The 15486-nt window shown below is 33.5% G+C and overlaps 2 protein-coding genes and 1 long non-coding RNA gene across 4 annotated transcripts; 2 read left to right on the top strand and 1 right to left on the bottom strand.

The window, feature by feature from the left end:
* The first annotated feature begins 2976 nt into the window (after positions 1 to 2976).
* Positions 2977 to 3804, top strand: LOC123216660 (wound-induced protein 1-like). The gene has a single exon (XM_044637158.1). It carries the CDS (start codon positions 3143 to 3145, stop codon positions 3641 to 3643), a length of 501 nt encoding a protein of 166 aa, XP_044493093.1. The 5' UTR covers positions 2977 to 3142; the 3' UTR covers positions 3644 to 3804.
* Positions 3805 to 5132: 1328 nt separating this feature from the next.
* On the bottom strand, positions 5133 to 7853 carry LOC123213349. 2 transcript variants are annotated; one of them, XM_044632770.1, is made up of 2 exons: positions 7595 to 7853; positions 5133 to 7137 (listed from the first exon to the last, which is right to left on the bottom strand). In XM_044632770.1, exon 2 carries the CDS (start codon positions 6972 to 6974, stop codon positions 5250 to 5252), a length of 1725 nt encoding a protein of 574 aa, XP_044488705.1. In that variant the 5' UTR covers positions 6975 to 7137; positions 7595 to 7853; the 3' UTR covers positions 5133 to 5249. The 2 variants fall into 2 exon arrangements, with proteins under 2 accessions (XP_044488705.1, XP_044488712.1); XM_044632777.1 differs by having other exon boundaries at positions 5133 to 7124.
* A 5048-nt stretch (positions 7854 to 12901) lies between these two features.
* LOC123210215 lies at positions 12902 to 15480 on the top strand. Its single transcript, XR_006501241.1, has 2 exons — positions 12902 to 13243; positions 13460 to 15480. It is a non-coding gene; the product is annotated as an uncharacterized LOC123210215 (long non-coding RNA).
* The last annotated feature ends 6 nt before the right edge of the window (positions 15481 to 15486 follow it).

The raw sequence follows: 15486 nt of genomic DNA, 5'->3' as shown, positions 1-15486 counted from the left end.
ATTTCTTTATTCTCGTATCACAGGGAGAGAAAAGTTTTTTTTAGTGGGACAGAGACAAAAATTAAAATATTCATTTCTTACTCAACCCATCGTCATCCCTATCAAAAAGTGCAAAAACGAAAACTATTTTTTCACTTTTCCTATGTCTCATACTCTCATTTTTTATAAAAACATTCTAATTTATTTTATTCTTTTATATTTTTACACTTACTCTTAGACTCTTTTCAATTTCTTCCGTTGTCTCGATTTATATATAGTCACTAATTTCTTTATTATTATCTCAATTTATTATTTTATTTATATTAGTATTTACTTAAATTTTATTAACATTCTATTTTTTAAAAGAAATTGGATCGGCTTTGTAAAGATATTTTCATTAGGTTATAAATATGGTTGTTAAAACAAGTTTACTATTTATTTACTTTAATTTGAATCTTTTAACCACGGAACCACAAGTATATAATACATAAATTTTTTCATCATACTTAATCTTTATAATTAATTTTAAAGTTTAACTATTGTTTAAATTTAAATTAAAGTACTAAGAGAATAATAAAATTAATAATTAAGATAGGTATAAGAAATATTACAAAATTCATTAGGTCTTTGAATAGGGTCTAGTCCGAGCCCTATATTTAAAGAAAGGGTACAGACCAGGTTGTGTCTCTAAAAGACTCGATTCTTAAGAATCGGAATGCTAGGGCCCAAGCTAAGTTTGACTCGACAGCTATTTGCCAACTTTAGGACAAATTAAAAGCCAATTCTTATCCAAATCAGTTTTAATTTGATGATATATCGATGGATTTAGCAATGACAATGATTGATGAAGCCCCATGCAATGTACATGAGAGTGTTCCTAGTTGGATCACTATATCATATCATTGTTATTTGTCCATTTGCTTGCATTTCTTTAATTTTGACCCGATGTATATTCTGTTCAAGGATGGATCCAAACCAAATAGGCTCAGATTCGAAAGTTAGTTTGGTGTACTTCAATTCAATTTGATTTAGTTTAAATTCGTTTATCTCAAATTTGAGTTGAGTTTCAATTAAAAGATTTAATTCGTTTTTTAAATTGAATTGAACTTAAGTTAGAGAAAATTTAGTTTGGTTTGACTATTAAGTCAGATAGATAACTTGATTTGGTTTAAACTTAACTAATGACTTAATTAGAATTATATTAAACAATTGTTAAAAACAATATTGTTTTATCTATTATTAGATAACATGATATTATTTTATTAATAAGTCACAAATTTAAACTATTTATCTAAGCTACAAATTAAAACCGTAAGTTTAAGCTAAACTTGAATCGAATCAAATATTTCATTTGAGTTAAACTCGAATCACTTTTATTTGTGGCTCAATAAACTCAAGTCAAACTTGAGATAAGGGATTTGTAAGTTTGACTTGATTTATATCCATCATTTTTTTTCTTTTGTTTCTTTTGATTATAGTTAGGTTAGGTTAGGTTCTACCACTTTTTAAATATAAATTTTTAGTGGATAAAAGATAAAACACCTTCCAATATTGTATTGCTCTCTACTTCAAGGGAGATATTGTATTTCTATTAATGGTATTTTGAACCTCAATTATGTTTATAAAATTTTAATTTATTTGATATAATAATTTTAAATTTCATTAATATATTTTAAATTTATCTATATAATAAATACGGATGAAAACTTGGTTGTTTGAACAAATGATGGGAGTGAGGTTGGAAATAGTTTAAAAAAAAGAGTCCTTTTCATATTGTTGAGGGCTTGTATGTGTACACGCAAGCTGATAGAGACTGAGTCGCTACCTCGGTCTGTGGCTTTCTAAGACGATGGCAGTTGCCCCTCCATGAGAAATTTGAGTGAGAAAGATTGGTGGTATCGAAACAAAAGAACATAAATTTAAAATTTATAGATAATATATCAAGATTAAAATATTAAATTATTTAATGAAGAGGCTGAAAAATTGGGTATTAAATTTGGGATTTTATCTACTTAATATAATATGATCATGACTAGTTTTTCTTTCTTTAAAAAACCAGAGTCCTCAAAGCGTCAACCTCCTTTCCTCCAGCCTGTCATTTCCTTAGCCACAGCAACAACCCATAACTCAAATGCCTCAATTATCCCTTCTTCCTTTTTCTTCATCAATAATGCCTGAACTACTTCTCCAATTAATGGACGTCTCTACCAAGCAAACGAAATGATAAACACGCTGGAAAATTCATTTTGGCTGAATTGCTATTTGAAAATAAATACAAAACACTGGCAATCTTTACCTGGATGGATTTCAGCAAATTTGAGTCTAAAGAAGGGTCACCTCCGCTGGGCTCGAATTCATATCATCCAGTTCGAGTTCAAACTTGTTAGTAATGCCAACAAAGTAAACTGTAACACCAATAAATAAACAGTTACCCCGAAGCAGTAAATGGCAAGCAAACCCAGCCTATTTTGAACCATGTGAATTATAATATTTAGACTGCAATCTCAGTCGTCATATGCTTGGTGTCTACAAAAAGAACACTGAGATTTTCATTTTTTAGAAGTTTTGGTAACCTCCAGATTGTCCGTTTCAGGTTCCCATATTTGTATACTTGTCAAAATGATTGAACGCGGTCATGTTTTTACATGGATTTCTCTTCCTTTTAAAACTATATTGGCTCCAGGGAACAGCCGGAAAATCGATCAGCTAAATATCATGCATACAAACTAGAAAAATATTCAAGTAATTTATTCCAAAAAGTGTCCATTTCTACAGGAGATATAGATAGATCTCCAAAGAACAAAGGAATGAAAGATATTGACTACAAGTTTAGAATTAGAATTTCACTTGTTACAATAAATGACAAAAGAACTATTGAAGGGTAAAGTTTATTTTCTAATTAGAAAATCACCATCGTTGTTGCCCAGCGAAAAAAAAAAAATTAAAAAATTATTAATTTATTAATATTTTGGGAATATTATTAAGGATTACTTAAACTGGACCTTTGGATCTGCTATGTCATTAAGGTACCAAACCCCCATCCTTCCCTCTCCGTTTTCACCTATAAATAGATATTGCAGTAAGGATTGATGAAGTCAGTCCAAAGCACAAAATTTTCAGCTTTTTTATTTCTTCAGAGTTGGTATTTGTAACCTTGGCAAAAATGGCCGATAAGTTGAACAATATTGCAACGCAGGTGCCGGAATCTGAGACTGGCATGAAACTCGCTGGAATTCAAAACCAGGCGATTGTGCAATCACTCTACAGGGCATTGGCTCATGGGGAGATGGACAGCGTGTCCAAGCTTTTAGCAAGCGACCTAGAATGGTGGTTCCATGGCCCTCCGAAATGCCAACACATGATGAAGATGCTCACGGGTGAGTGGAGCCAGGCCACGTTTCGGTTCGATCCCAGAAGCATAGAAATGGTTGGTGATTCGGTGATTGCTGAGGGATGGGAAGGTGCAAAAGCTTATTGGGTTCACGTATGGACGGTGAAAGATGGTCTGATAACACAATTCCGGGAGTACTTCAATACATGGCTCACGGTGAGGGACCTGCGGCCACCGCGTTGGGAAAGTAGACAAGTGAACCACACTTTGTGGCAGAGCCACCTGCGCGATCTTGCTTGCCGCTCGTTGCCTGGCCTTTTGCTTGCAATTTAGTGGCGGAAGACAGGACCTGAAATTATTTAATGGACCTTCCCTATTAAATTGTCTATCTTTTGTGGGGATGTAAATTATGTGACTGTGACCATTATATTATTGCATGTGGGCTGTTAGAATGATTATTAACGAGAAATGGCTTAGTGATTGTCTTGTTAAAACGTTGAAAATTACTAACAAATTAAGTCATAAGCGGATATGCTCAAGTTAAGTTTAGATTTGAATCGAGTCAATTAGAATTTGAATATATATTCAAATTAATCGAATTTTAATTGAAATACCAGATTGATTGCTCATCTGAAGTTTAAGACTTGTTGACGTTTTCGCACCAGAGTAATTCTTGCAATGATGTTTCTTCTTCTGCTTGTTTGATAATTCTTTTTTCTTTTTTTGTCCAGTCACTTTCAGTCTTTTTCTCTTTGGATTCGGGCTCGAATCCACGCGTACTAACAAGTTGATTCTCAAATTCGGCTGATGGGTTTTCACTTTCAGGGCCATGAGTCTGATATGTGGGAACTGCCAATTACGAACAAAAAGCACAATAAATAATAGAGATTAGACGGTTGATTTAGAAAGTCTGGTCTATGAGATCATTAAATGAACATCTTTTTATAGAAATTTTGGATATTAGCACTAATCTCATTAATATAATTTGGTAAAGCAGAACCTCATAATTTTAAAATCCGCTGACGTTGATACTTTGAAGCCATAGCTTACACTAGTTGACTGGATGACGTGTATCAAATACCGAATACCCTTCACAATTTAAATGAAAGTTTATATAAGATTGAGTTGGATACTAAAATTGCAATAAGTGGGAGAAACAGAAAAATTATGTTTGTCAAAGAGTCTCGTAACATCACAATCAATCTTTATATCAATCTCTCTCTCTTGATGGAATCACTCTAAAGTAGGAGTAGAATCGATCTTAATTAAATCAATTTAAATAAATCGATTTCAAATTAAATGTTTAAATCAATAGTTCAATTCAAGATTGATTTATTTGCTTATTTAATAATACTATTTATCCATTTAAAGATACCTTTTATCTCATTAAAGACTTTACATCAACTCAAATAAATTCAAGCTGAATATTATAATTTTAATATAAGTTTAAACTAATTCCATCTTTGATTCGGTTATAAGTAAATCCGCTCCCAGGAGTTTTATTGTGGTTACCACATTTGAGCCGGAAATGAAACTAGGCATCAGAATCTCACCTTGTTGCAGGGCCGGCCCAGGCATCTTGAAAATGCCCAAACTGTTAGTGGCCTCATTGGAGTCCCGGGTGCCTCATGTACGACCATTTTCATGTGGGCTATTAAAATTACTTTCTAAGTTCCAACGACCGACGAGAATGGTGCCTTTCCGATTACCGTTTTCATATTAACAAATGGAGGGTGAAAAGAGGAGCTAAATTTGATGATATACAACTAGCTATCGTTACTAGGAAAAAGCTGAATAAAGAATAGCGATTTCAAAGGATCCATGAATAGAAATTTTGACTCATCATATTATAGGAACTAACATATATTCTACAGATCCCTCCACCCAAAAGCCTACAAATTGGGTGATTTTCTTTAAATGTGTTAATAGTAATCTATCTTTACACCTTTTGGTTGGAATTGTCTTCTCTCAACATTGATGGCCAAATAGGAGGCTTCATATAATTGTCATCATCTTTGGAAAAATATTCTACCTCCTGATTCGAGGGCTGTCTACCTGGACTGTAATGATCTATTCGTATTCTGCCAGGACTAGGAGAATTCTCTGTCACAAACCTGGATGGTCCAGGGCTGTCCCAAATGGGAGAAGTTGGACTGGATCTGTGCTGAACTGATCCATCTTCACGCGGCAATGGAGACAGGGTTGGTTGGTGGTGTTCATCAGTTTGTTTCCTGCAAAACTTGTCTTCAACAATTTCATAATAATCAGCTGTTCGGACTTCCTGAGCAAGAGAGCACCAACAACAGAAAAGCCATTGAGCACAATCTGCAATGGCAGGCTTTCCACAACATGAGTTATTTGATGGCAAATTGAATCTCTTTCTCATTTGGATCCTCCAGAAGCCACCATAGAGTACACCAAAAATACAAAGAATAACACCGGTTAATCCCAAAGCTTCCCTGACAGTCTCATTATCAATATTGACAGCAGCCAAATTGAAGATCCAAAATGGTGCTGTGCAAAAAAGGAGAAAAGTTGCTATATGGACATACATATTCCCGAAACCAAGTCTTTCCAGGTTCCACCCTAGAACACAAAAGCTACAGAAAACAGAAAGATATGCTATAGCAATATCATCCCAAATGTCAAATAAATTCCCTCTCCAGGCTGGTGCAAGCTCAACTGTTCTGTGCTCATTTTTTGATGCAAATGAAAATCGTTTCTCCAATGATAACTTCCTGTCGATGGGATGCTCAGTGCTCTTCATGAAAATTTGGTCCTGAGCTTCTGGGTCCACTTGTGAATCATACTCTTTTCCAAGTGGGCTAACAATGGAGTAAACACCTGCAACTGCTGGAGCGGCAATTGCAACACTGAGGCAGATACCAACACCGATAGCAGGTCGTTCAGATCTTCTGTATCCTAAATTAAGGCCACACAGTGCATACTGAGCAAAGCAATTCAAATGGAGCAATGCAACTACCACCATCATATGTGCCCATTCATGTGGCTTGTAAGTGCCATTCTTACAGTATATTTTTCTAAGTGCAATGACGTCCTTTGGATTCCATCGGAACAGGAGTACAAGGTGGTGAAACCGCTTTGGGTGTTGGTACAGACACATTAGAGTAAAAAGAGCATTGAGTATTTGATTATTGACCTCAAACCAGGCATCTCGCTCTGACTTCTTAGGTAGGACACCGTTAAGCATTCCTGTCATGACAAGAAAAAGGATTGCTCCAGAGACAGCAACACAGATTATCCATAAAAAAAGAGCCATATTGAAAGGATTCTTGATCCAGTCTTGGCAGATTTTTGACAGAGATGCCCAATCAATTTTCTTAGCAAGGATCCTGCGGAAACGTTGGCTAGTAGAAGAGGGTATGGAACGTGATATATCATCTTTTTCTTTAGCAATCTGCTGAAACTTAGCGGTTGGAGAAGGTAAATTGCCACCAGAACCCACTTTCAGTAAGTTAAATCGACTGGAAATAATTGCCAATTTCACCTGACTTGTCCTTCTAGGCTTTTCATCATTCAGCAAGCCCTCTTCAGAGAATGAAGTTCTAACAGAACTTTCCCCATTATAACCATCAGAAGCCCCAGTGGAAGGCTTGTGTTCATGAAGTTCTGCTAGGCCAACTCCATCTCTATTTGGAACCATTATACTTCAATATTTCACTTCTCTTGAGTTTTTTGTGAGTCAAAATTTCTCCAACAACTGAACCTAGAATCACCTCTACCTTCTACACCATCATGTCGCAACCGTCACCAGAGGACTCCAAAATCTACACTACTTTGCGCCCACAATCTTCTACAAATTCATGCTAAAAAATAATTAAATCAAAATCAAAACAAAAGTCATACACTAATAAATTAATCATGCCCAGAGTTTCTAAAAACATTCAAAAGCACAAATAACATTCTGAACAAATCAAACCAGAGTCTTTTGATTAAAAACAAAACCAGGTCAACTTGAAACCAGATATCTTCTATTTACATTCTAATTAACTCAAGAAAGAAGGAACTTTCAAAATTGAAGCGAGAGTAGTCACTGGTGATCAGAATTCACAAAAGAAAAAAAGAAATCCTACGCTTACCAACAAGTCCCAGTTTGGAAATGAACCCAGGAACAACATTACATTAAAAACAAAACTTTATCACATACCCAGACGAATGTGAATCAACATCGCCCGAAAAAGAATGAAATCAAATTTAAAAATGCAGAAAAACGTTAAACACAAACTCAAAGCGTTAAAACTTAGGAAACTCAAACGGTCATACCCAAGGGTGATGCGGTCATGAAGCAAGCAAAACTGGACGTAGTTTGTCTCTTGCTGTTGTTTCCACACTTATGGCTGAGATTTGAATTGAATTGACCAGTAGTTTATTATTATTATTAACATCGTTAAAGAAAGAGAAAGTGGAAGAGTGGCTCTTTTTTTTTTTTTGAGTTTTAAAAGTTTGAGACAGGTACAGCGGTTTTGTCGCCACTTGTTCCTCCTCCTCTTGCGGTATGGAAAGCACTCGCAGCTTCGCTGCTGAGTAACGTGTGTAGTTTCGTTTGAAAATATCAGATTAAATATATATTTGAGTTTGATTTAAATAATTTAAAATTAATCAAAATAATATTATTTATATATATATTAATGAAAATAATTTTATTTTACTTAAATTAAATTTTAAATTTATTTATACATAACTCAATAATATAAAATTTTTTAACTTAAACTAATCTAAATTTAACCTCGTTTCAAACTCCTACAATCCAAACTTGCAATGAAACCCAATTAAGTGGTCTAGAATTGTATTCTAGAGGAGTCTTTTCTTTGTACACGGGTTTCACGGACGCTTTTATTTACCAATCCCAAAAGGAAGAAAAAGGGGAAAAAACAAAAAAAAAAAAGAAGAAACGTGGCTTTAACTTTTATCATTTCACAGCACTTTTCTTGATTTTGTCATGGGTGATTCATTTCACAGTAACGTGGTTCGATCCCAATATTAAATCATGCTTATAGGTATTAGAAGGATAAGTCTACTCACATAGGATAAGGGCCCAATATTATGAGCCTATTGGGCTCGGTTAGCAGAAATTTATGAGCCGATTGGGCTTGGTTCAGGAAACTGATTAGAGCCTGAGCCTCTGCAACCAAAATACTCAAATTCAAAGGGAATTCTGTAGCACATCAATTATTTAAAGCTGCCTGGTTAAGTTTCAACATCTACATATCAAATGATGTAAATCCAAATAAAAACGGAAAAGAAAATCTTAAAATGAAAAGCTGAAGATCCCCAAGTGGGGTTAGTGTCGTTTGTTATACAAACATGGCTTTCTTTCATTTTCTTCTTACCCTCAATCCAAGAAAAACTTGCTTTTAAAACCTCAATTATTTGAAAACCTTGTAACAAAGGAAGCACTTTAACTGGCTAAAGTTTTTTGCTGGTGGGGTTCTTTATTTGAAGAAACCTCACAAGAAAGCTATGGAAAATGACCTCCATGTTCACTTCAATACTAATTACTCTGTTGGTAGTGGTCTCACATTAAAGTGTGTGATTCTTTTGTATTTTTCTTTTGATTTCAGCATCTCAAATCCTGAAGCTTATGGGTAAAATGGAAGAAAATGAAACATGGGAAGAGGCTAGTGCTTTTATGACAGGCCAAAACTGGAAAGAACTTTAACATTATTGTTTGAACTTCATAATACAGCAACAATTGCCAATTGTTTTCTAAATTGAGTTGGTGGTTGTGCCTTTTGCAGTAAAATGAAGAAAATACATATTTTTTAAAGATGGCATGTCTTTCTCAAGCAAGTGGGCAATAAGCTAGCTACAGTTTGTAGTTTTTCTTAAAGAGTCATTTGAGTTTGAAAATATTCTTGCCCATGATTAAAAGAGTTGACTGTTTGTTGGCGGATATCAGAAGGCAAAATGTGAAAGTAACATTAATAATTCTCTGAGAATAATTATGATTGCAATCAATGGAGATTAATTACTTTTATAAAGTAACACATTTAGTCAAAACAAGAACAAATCTTCAACACCAACCAAACTTAATCATCAATGCCCTTAATGAAACTGTAGTCTTAATGGTGAGGTCATTCATTACATAATCTTGATATAAGACAAGATTAAAGAGATGATGATGCTTAATTTCGCCCACTTTTCTGTTGATTAGACAAATTAAAAACTGCGGTAATGCTTGTCACTCACTTGAATTCAACAAATCTTCTCTTATCATCCTTGCATCTCTCCAATTTTTTCAACGTGGGAATTACCCAAAAATATTACAGTATTGTTAGATTTTATAATGACCTAAAAGTTGCGCAAGGATGACAAAAGCAAGATATTGGAATTTTTATGAATCTTAAAGTTGCAGATGGTCACATTTGATGGAAGAAAATGTGGAATGTGTCTCCTGATAGATATGTTAAAAGCTTATTATATAGTTTAAAGTTGCATTAAGAAAATGATCATCCTACAAAACCTAGTATGACCAGAAAGCCAGCTGTACGTATTTTTTGTACTGGGATATCTATTTTTTTATTGCCACTAAGATAAGGTTTATTGATTTCAAGTCATGATTTAGATTAATTTAAGAGTCGTTCACGGAATTTAGAATGATAATTTACATATATATATATATATATAGATTGTTTGGATATATCCTTCTGGCCTCTGAAGTAATGTTGGAACATCACCAAGATTAGAATGATCCATATGGATTTGACCCTATATTTATCTGTCTGGTTCAGCTGCGAAGAGTGATGTCAAGTCAGTGAAGACAAAGAAAAATATGAAGAGATTGATAGGAATCTGAATTATTAAGTTTTTTTAACAGTAGAGAAGATTACTTGTAAAGCTGAGAAACCAAAGAATTATGGGAGGCCATGGCATGTGAAAGTGTAATGTAGGCCTCATATTTTGTAAATTAATCAGAATTAAATAGAGGGATAAATTTGGCTCCACTGTTTGATATTGCGCTTTTAAGTGACAGATAATGGCCATTATATGCTTTGCCTCCTCTTTTTCTTCTTATAATTTAAGGAGAAAACACCTCACTTACCACTAACTTAATAAATTTTCGAAAAGGATTCGAGTTGAGTCAACCTAATTCAATTAGAATATATATTTTATCTTTTTAACAATACTTTTTATCTTTCTGATAATATTGTTCATCAAATTAATAACAGTATGCATCTCATTAACAATATTATATATCAATTCAAACAAATTGGATATTATTAATTTAAATTGAGCTTGAACCTACTATGAACTCAATTTAATTCGGATCGAATTCACCTTTATTATTAATGATCCCTTTTCACTTCACTCTTAGTATAATACCATTCTTTTTAGAATATGATGTCAAGTATTAGCTTGTAAATTGTTGTGATTTGTTAAAATATATTTATATATAGTACTTTTTAAAAACATTTTTCAAATGTCGTTCTAAAATTATCCTTTCTTTCCTTGTTTTCCTACTCATATCTCTATCAATTTTCCCAGTGGAATGCCAAATCAATGAAACAAATTCTTAACCACAAGAAAACAACACCATCCAGCCAGCCAGCCATAAAGCTAATTATATAATTGGACCAAAAACACTTAACATTTTATAATGGTTAATGCTTATCTTCTCCAATTCCATATGGGAAATTTGGCTAACTACTGTTTAGATTTTGCATTAACTTTGCCATATGGGTCACACCTCACTTGTATCTCTACAAAAACTTGAAAATTTATTATTTATCAATTCAGTTTCGGTCGTAAAATCAATTACTGTATTTTGTTTCGAGCTTTTCCAGCAAACAACATCATTATTTGCATACCCAGTTGCTTTCTTTTTGGGCCATACCTATTTTATCACCTAAAGAGGTATTAGTTTTTCCTGTTACCCCATGGCCTTATAGGCCACTGTAGATTTGCTGAATCCTGGAAGACAAGTAGACAACCATGGATGTCTACTCACAAAAATGTTTATGGTCTCCATCTTTTTCTTAAAACATACAGAAGATACAAGAGAGATTCTGATCTTACTGGCTAAATGTTGAAAGACATGAGAAGCATCTTATGACCTCCCCCAATCAGAGGTGGACTCGGAAAAAGACTTTAAGTCAATTAAGGTGAGAAGTGGGTCTAGTAATAATGATAATTAATAGAATTATGAAATTCCTAAGCTTCTTACATCACCTTCCTCAACCTTTAGAAAAAGGAAAGGAATCAAATTCAATCACTAAAAGTTGAATGAGCCAAACATCTTTTTGTGAATGTTTTTTTTTTTTTTTATGTTGCAAAAATATTTCTTCAAACACAACTAAGCTGAATTTAGAACACTTAATTAATTAGGGTACAATAGAGAAGAAAAGAAAAGTCACCTTGAATTTACATCAGCTAGCACTACATAGCAATATATCTAGAAAATCTACATAATTTGTGAATGGATAAGAAAGAAAGTGAATTCATATTTATAAATATATGAATTTAATTTGAATTAAATTCAAATAAAGATTAATTCAAATTTAATTTAAATTTGAAATGACTAATTTAAACTCAAATTCCATTCACTCAAATGGGTGAAAAATAATATAAAAAAATTGTCGAAAAAAAAATATGTCAAATAAGAACAAAAAACAACTGGTGACAAGAGTAGCTTCAATATAGCAATCTCATAAGACATCAATTTTTTAAGCCAACTTGAGCTTTATGAATTGATTCAAATCCACACCTGTATGGATCCACAACCTTCCGATGAAATATTTATAAATTTTTTTGTATAAATAAATATATATTAAAAAAATAATTCTAAGATAATCCCACTAAAAACAATAAAAAAAGGAATCTAAGCTAATATGAAAAGATTTCTGATCCAGCAAATTCTAGTACACTCAGTTACAGATCGATTGTGGCAACACTGTATCCTGTCCTGGCCATGCCAATGGTGTCTCCCAATTTTTATCTCTCCTTCATCCTCTTCCTTATCTTCTTCTTGGTGTTACCTTAACATAAATTTGTCTCGAAAATTCAGACAGCAACATATCTGATTAGGACGCAAACCAGTCGATTTCTTAGTGGCTGAAATTTTCACAAAACTGTTAAACTTACAGTACAGGGGAAATGTCTTTTATTGGCGCTCTGAAATGGAGAAATAAATATGGCAGCTGTAGATCTTATGTTTTAATTTTGATCTTTGTACCTTCTCTTAAAATTTATGCTGTATATACTAAAGAATCGGCTGACAGCCTTGATATTATATTATTTTCACCAGGAATCAATTTAACTTGCAGCCTTGCTGATTTGAACTGTTTTTGCATGTCTATTCTGAAGAAGAAGAAGAAGAAGATTCCATTGTACTTGTTTTCCAAGCTTCAAAATCAGATTGAAGATCTTAATTAATCAAAATTTTTTAATTTATTCTGGAAAGAAGTGATGGGATACATATGTAAATGTGGTATTATTCATATATAGACTTGAAGTTGTGGTCCTACACGGTTGCTAATTCATGGCCATTGGGGTCCCGCACCCAACTAATTGCCTTCTCATCTCTTGCCCTCTAAACTCTACTGACTAATTTCCCTCTTTCGTTATAAATGAGTGAGCATGGACTCCATATTTCTGCAGCAGTGCATCCCAAATTCACCATTTTTAATGAGTTGAGGTGGGTAGTTTCAAGTTTTGGCAATTTAGAGAAGGTGTGTGTAGAGCAAGATGGAGAAGCAGGGCACGTGCATTACTAACTCATGCAGCATTTTAACTGCGAGTTTAAGGTTTCGGTGTTATCTCCAGTGAGTTAGTTTTTCATGTGCCCATCTTCCCCATCATGACCACTGCACCTTATAATTATAAATCCTTACTCAACTCAGCTACTGAGAAGATTCTCACAGCAAAAATCATCACGAAACCAATCAAAGAAGGTAATTTAAAGCTCCATTTCAGGTGAGTTATGATCAAACCCTTATGGTGTAAAGTTCTGGTCTTTTGTATATATGAAGATACATATGTTTTGAATAGTTGTTTAGAAGGCTGTAGGGATCGATAAGGCAAAGGAAAAATAAGCTTACATTGGTTTTGAAATATGATGAGAGTGATTTTTCAGCAATGTGCTGTTGGATAAACATTGGCTGAATTATCATACTATTGTCATAATCAGAGGAAATATACCAGTCAAGGCTTTGAAGTCACAATCTGCGGCGCAGGCGCCGTGAAGTTTTATGCAGCAAAATTAAACAAGGTAATAATCGGGCAGTGCATTAATAAAGTAGGTAAAAGATTGTTCTTCCTAGGACTTTGAGCTATCCTTTTTCTTCCAGTTTCTTAATTTCCTTGCTGGTTTTAACAGTAAGACAACTCAGTGAGCGGAACTTAATATGTGGAAGTGAAGAAACTGCATCGAAATCACCATGAAGTACAACTAAAAAGTAAACCCAGAAAAACCTCAACTTTCGAACCACTATCATATAAATTGAATATAGAATTATAGGTCGTGTCTAAAGTGGCAGGAGCATATTCTCTTCTTTAATATTCTTTTTAAGCCGTCTAGCAGCTTGGATGATTGTTTTGAAGGTAAGGAAAAGAAAAAGCAGCAGTCAAACGCAAAACACAGAAAGATTTAAGGAGAAATTAAGGGGTTTTTTCTTTTTCATCTAGTTGATTATTTTTCTGTTCTCTTTTCTTTTTTAACAATCTCATCATTTTTCTGGAAAAAGATACTACTTTTGTGGTTTTGAATAGGCAAATTGGTGTCATCACCAGGAGACAATACAAGATAACCACCACATGCCTCTTGCTTCTCTTCCTTAACATCCATGACAATGAAAAGCCATACACAGCACAGAAGCTCTTTTCTTGGATTCCAAGAATGTATGATTTTCCTTTTTACCCACGTAGCAGACTTTTTCCCAGTTGCAGTTTGGAAGGTAGTATAGAAAAAGGATGGCCACTATCATGTAAATCTGATATTGAATCTGTTCTTCATTTTTTGTTTTTTTCTATCTTTTGTTAGGTTACAGTAGTAACAGCACCGCATTTAATCTCTACTGACAATTTGTGACTGACCTTCTTAACCGTTGCCCAGAAAATTAAGTGCATTCAGTCAGTTTAAGGTAAGGTTTTAACAATTGCAGGAATCTTTATGTCTGTCTGACAGAGTTTTAAAAATAATAATAATAAAATAATTTAAAAAATCCTAATTGCTATATCATAAATGTCTTATAAAATTCAAAAAATTTCCTCATGTTATCTATTACATTATAACTCTTTAAAAAAGATGCATCAATATATATTAATAATACGTATTATATTATCAAATACGCTTATTTTATTATATTAATTTTTGATATACTTCAAAATGTTTATCATATTTCACTTATATGATATCACAAATAAGTACTATATATAAAAAGATACTAATAAGAATGGTTATCATGTTTTTAGATGGCCCAATTCTTTTATTGTTCATGTTTGATGTCAAATGTTGCGGTTGGCCAGTAATTTACAGTGCCGCTTAATCAGTATTATGGACTTGTATAAAAAGCCTTTAGAGTTTACAGGTTTGCCAAATAATGATACCAGTGTGAGCAGCTCACAAAATTTTGGATACCTGTATTTCTGTTTAAATTTTGTTGGGATTAATAAGATTTCTTCTAGCTAGCAAAGAGAAGCACCTTTCTGACCGACAAAAGTCACTTTAAGAAAGGAATCAGAAATTGATAGAAAGGGTTCCCTTAGGATGCTTCATTGATTTCAAAGGAAAAAAGGCAAGAAAATATATGTAGGGACGAATCATTAAAGCACAGCTGTTTGCTTTCTATCTGTTATTAGAACCACAAACTTAGAAATTAGGATAGAATTACACCACTCTGAAAGCTCTTTTACTAGATGTCACTGTTCAATATCTCTAGAGAAAATGACATAACAACAGAAAAGAATCAAATGATGTCATATTAGAAAAGCCAAAGGGCTGCAGGTGAAATTCACATAGGCAGGACACAAGGGAACAAGAGATCAGTTGCCAAAAGCTGATATTACTGCCCTGAAATTTTAGTCCTGAAGCTATGAATTGAATCTTCTGGTGTATATTTTCTCATTTATCGAATCATTGTAAATTTAATTCATTATAGGGGGTAAAATAGTTGTACCACAAGCTTACAAACAAACATGTCATCAGATTATTGTACACT

Source organism: Mangifera indica, chromosome 1 (genome assembly GCF_011075055.1).
Source record: "Mangifera indica cultivar Alphonso chromosome 1, CATAS_Mindica_2.1, whole genome shotgun sequence".
NCBI lineage: Eukaryota > Viridiplantae > Streptophyta > Magnoliopsida > Sapindales > Anacardiaceae > Mangifera > Mangifera indica.
This window is presented reverse-complemented; position numbering and strand designations above follow the sequence as displayed.

Coding starts and splice junctions, on each gene's coding strand:
- LOC123213349 (XM_044632770.1), bottom strand. CDS start 6,974: ATGGTTCCAAATAGAGATGGAGTTGGCCTAGCAGAACTTCATGAACAC.
- LOC123216660 (XM_044637158.1), top strand. CDS start 3,143: ATGGCCGATAAGTTGAACAATATTGCAACGCAGGTGCCGGAATCTGAG.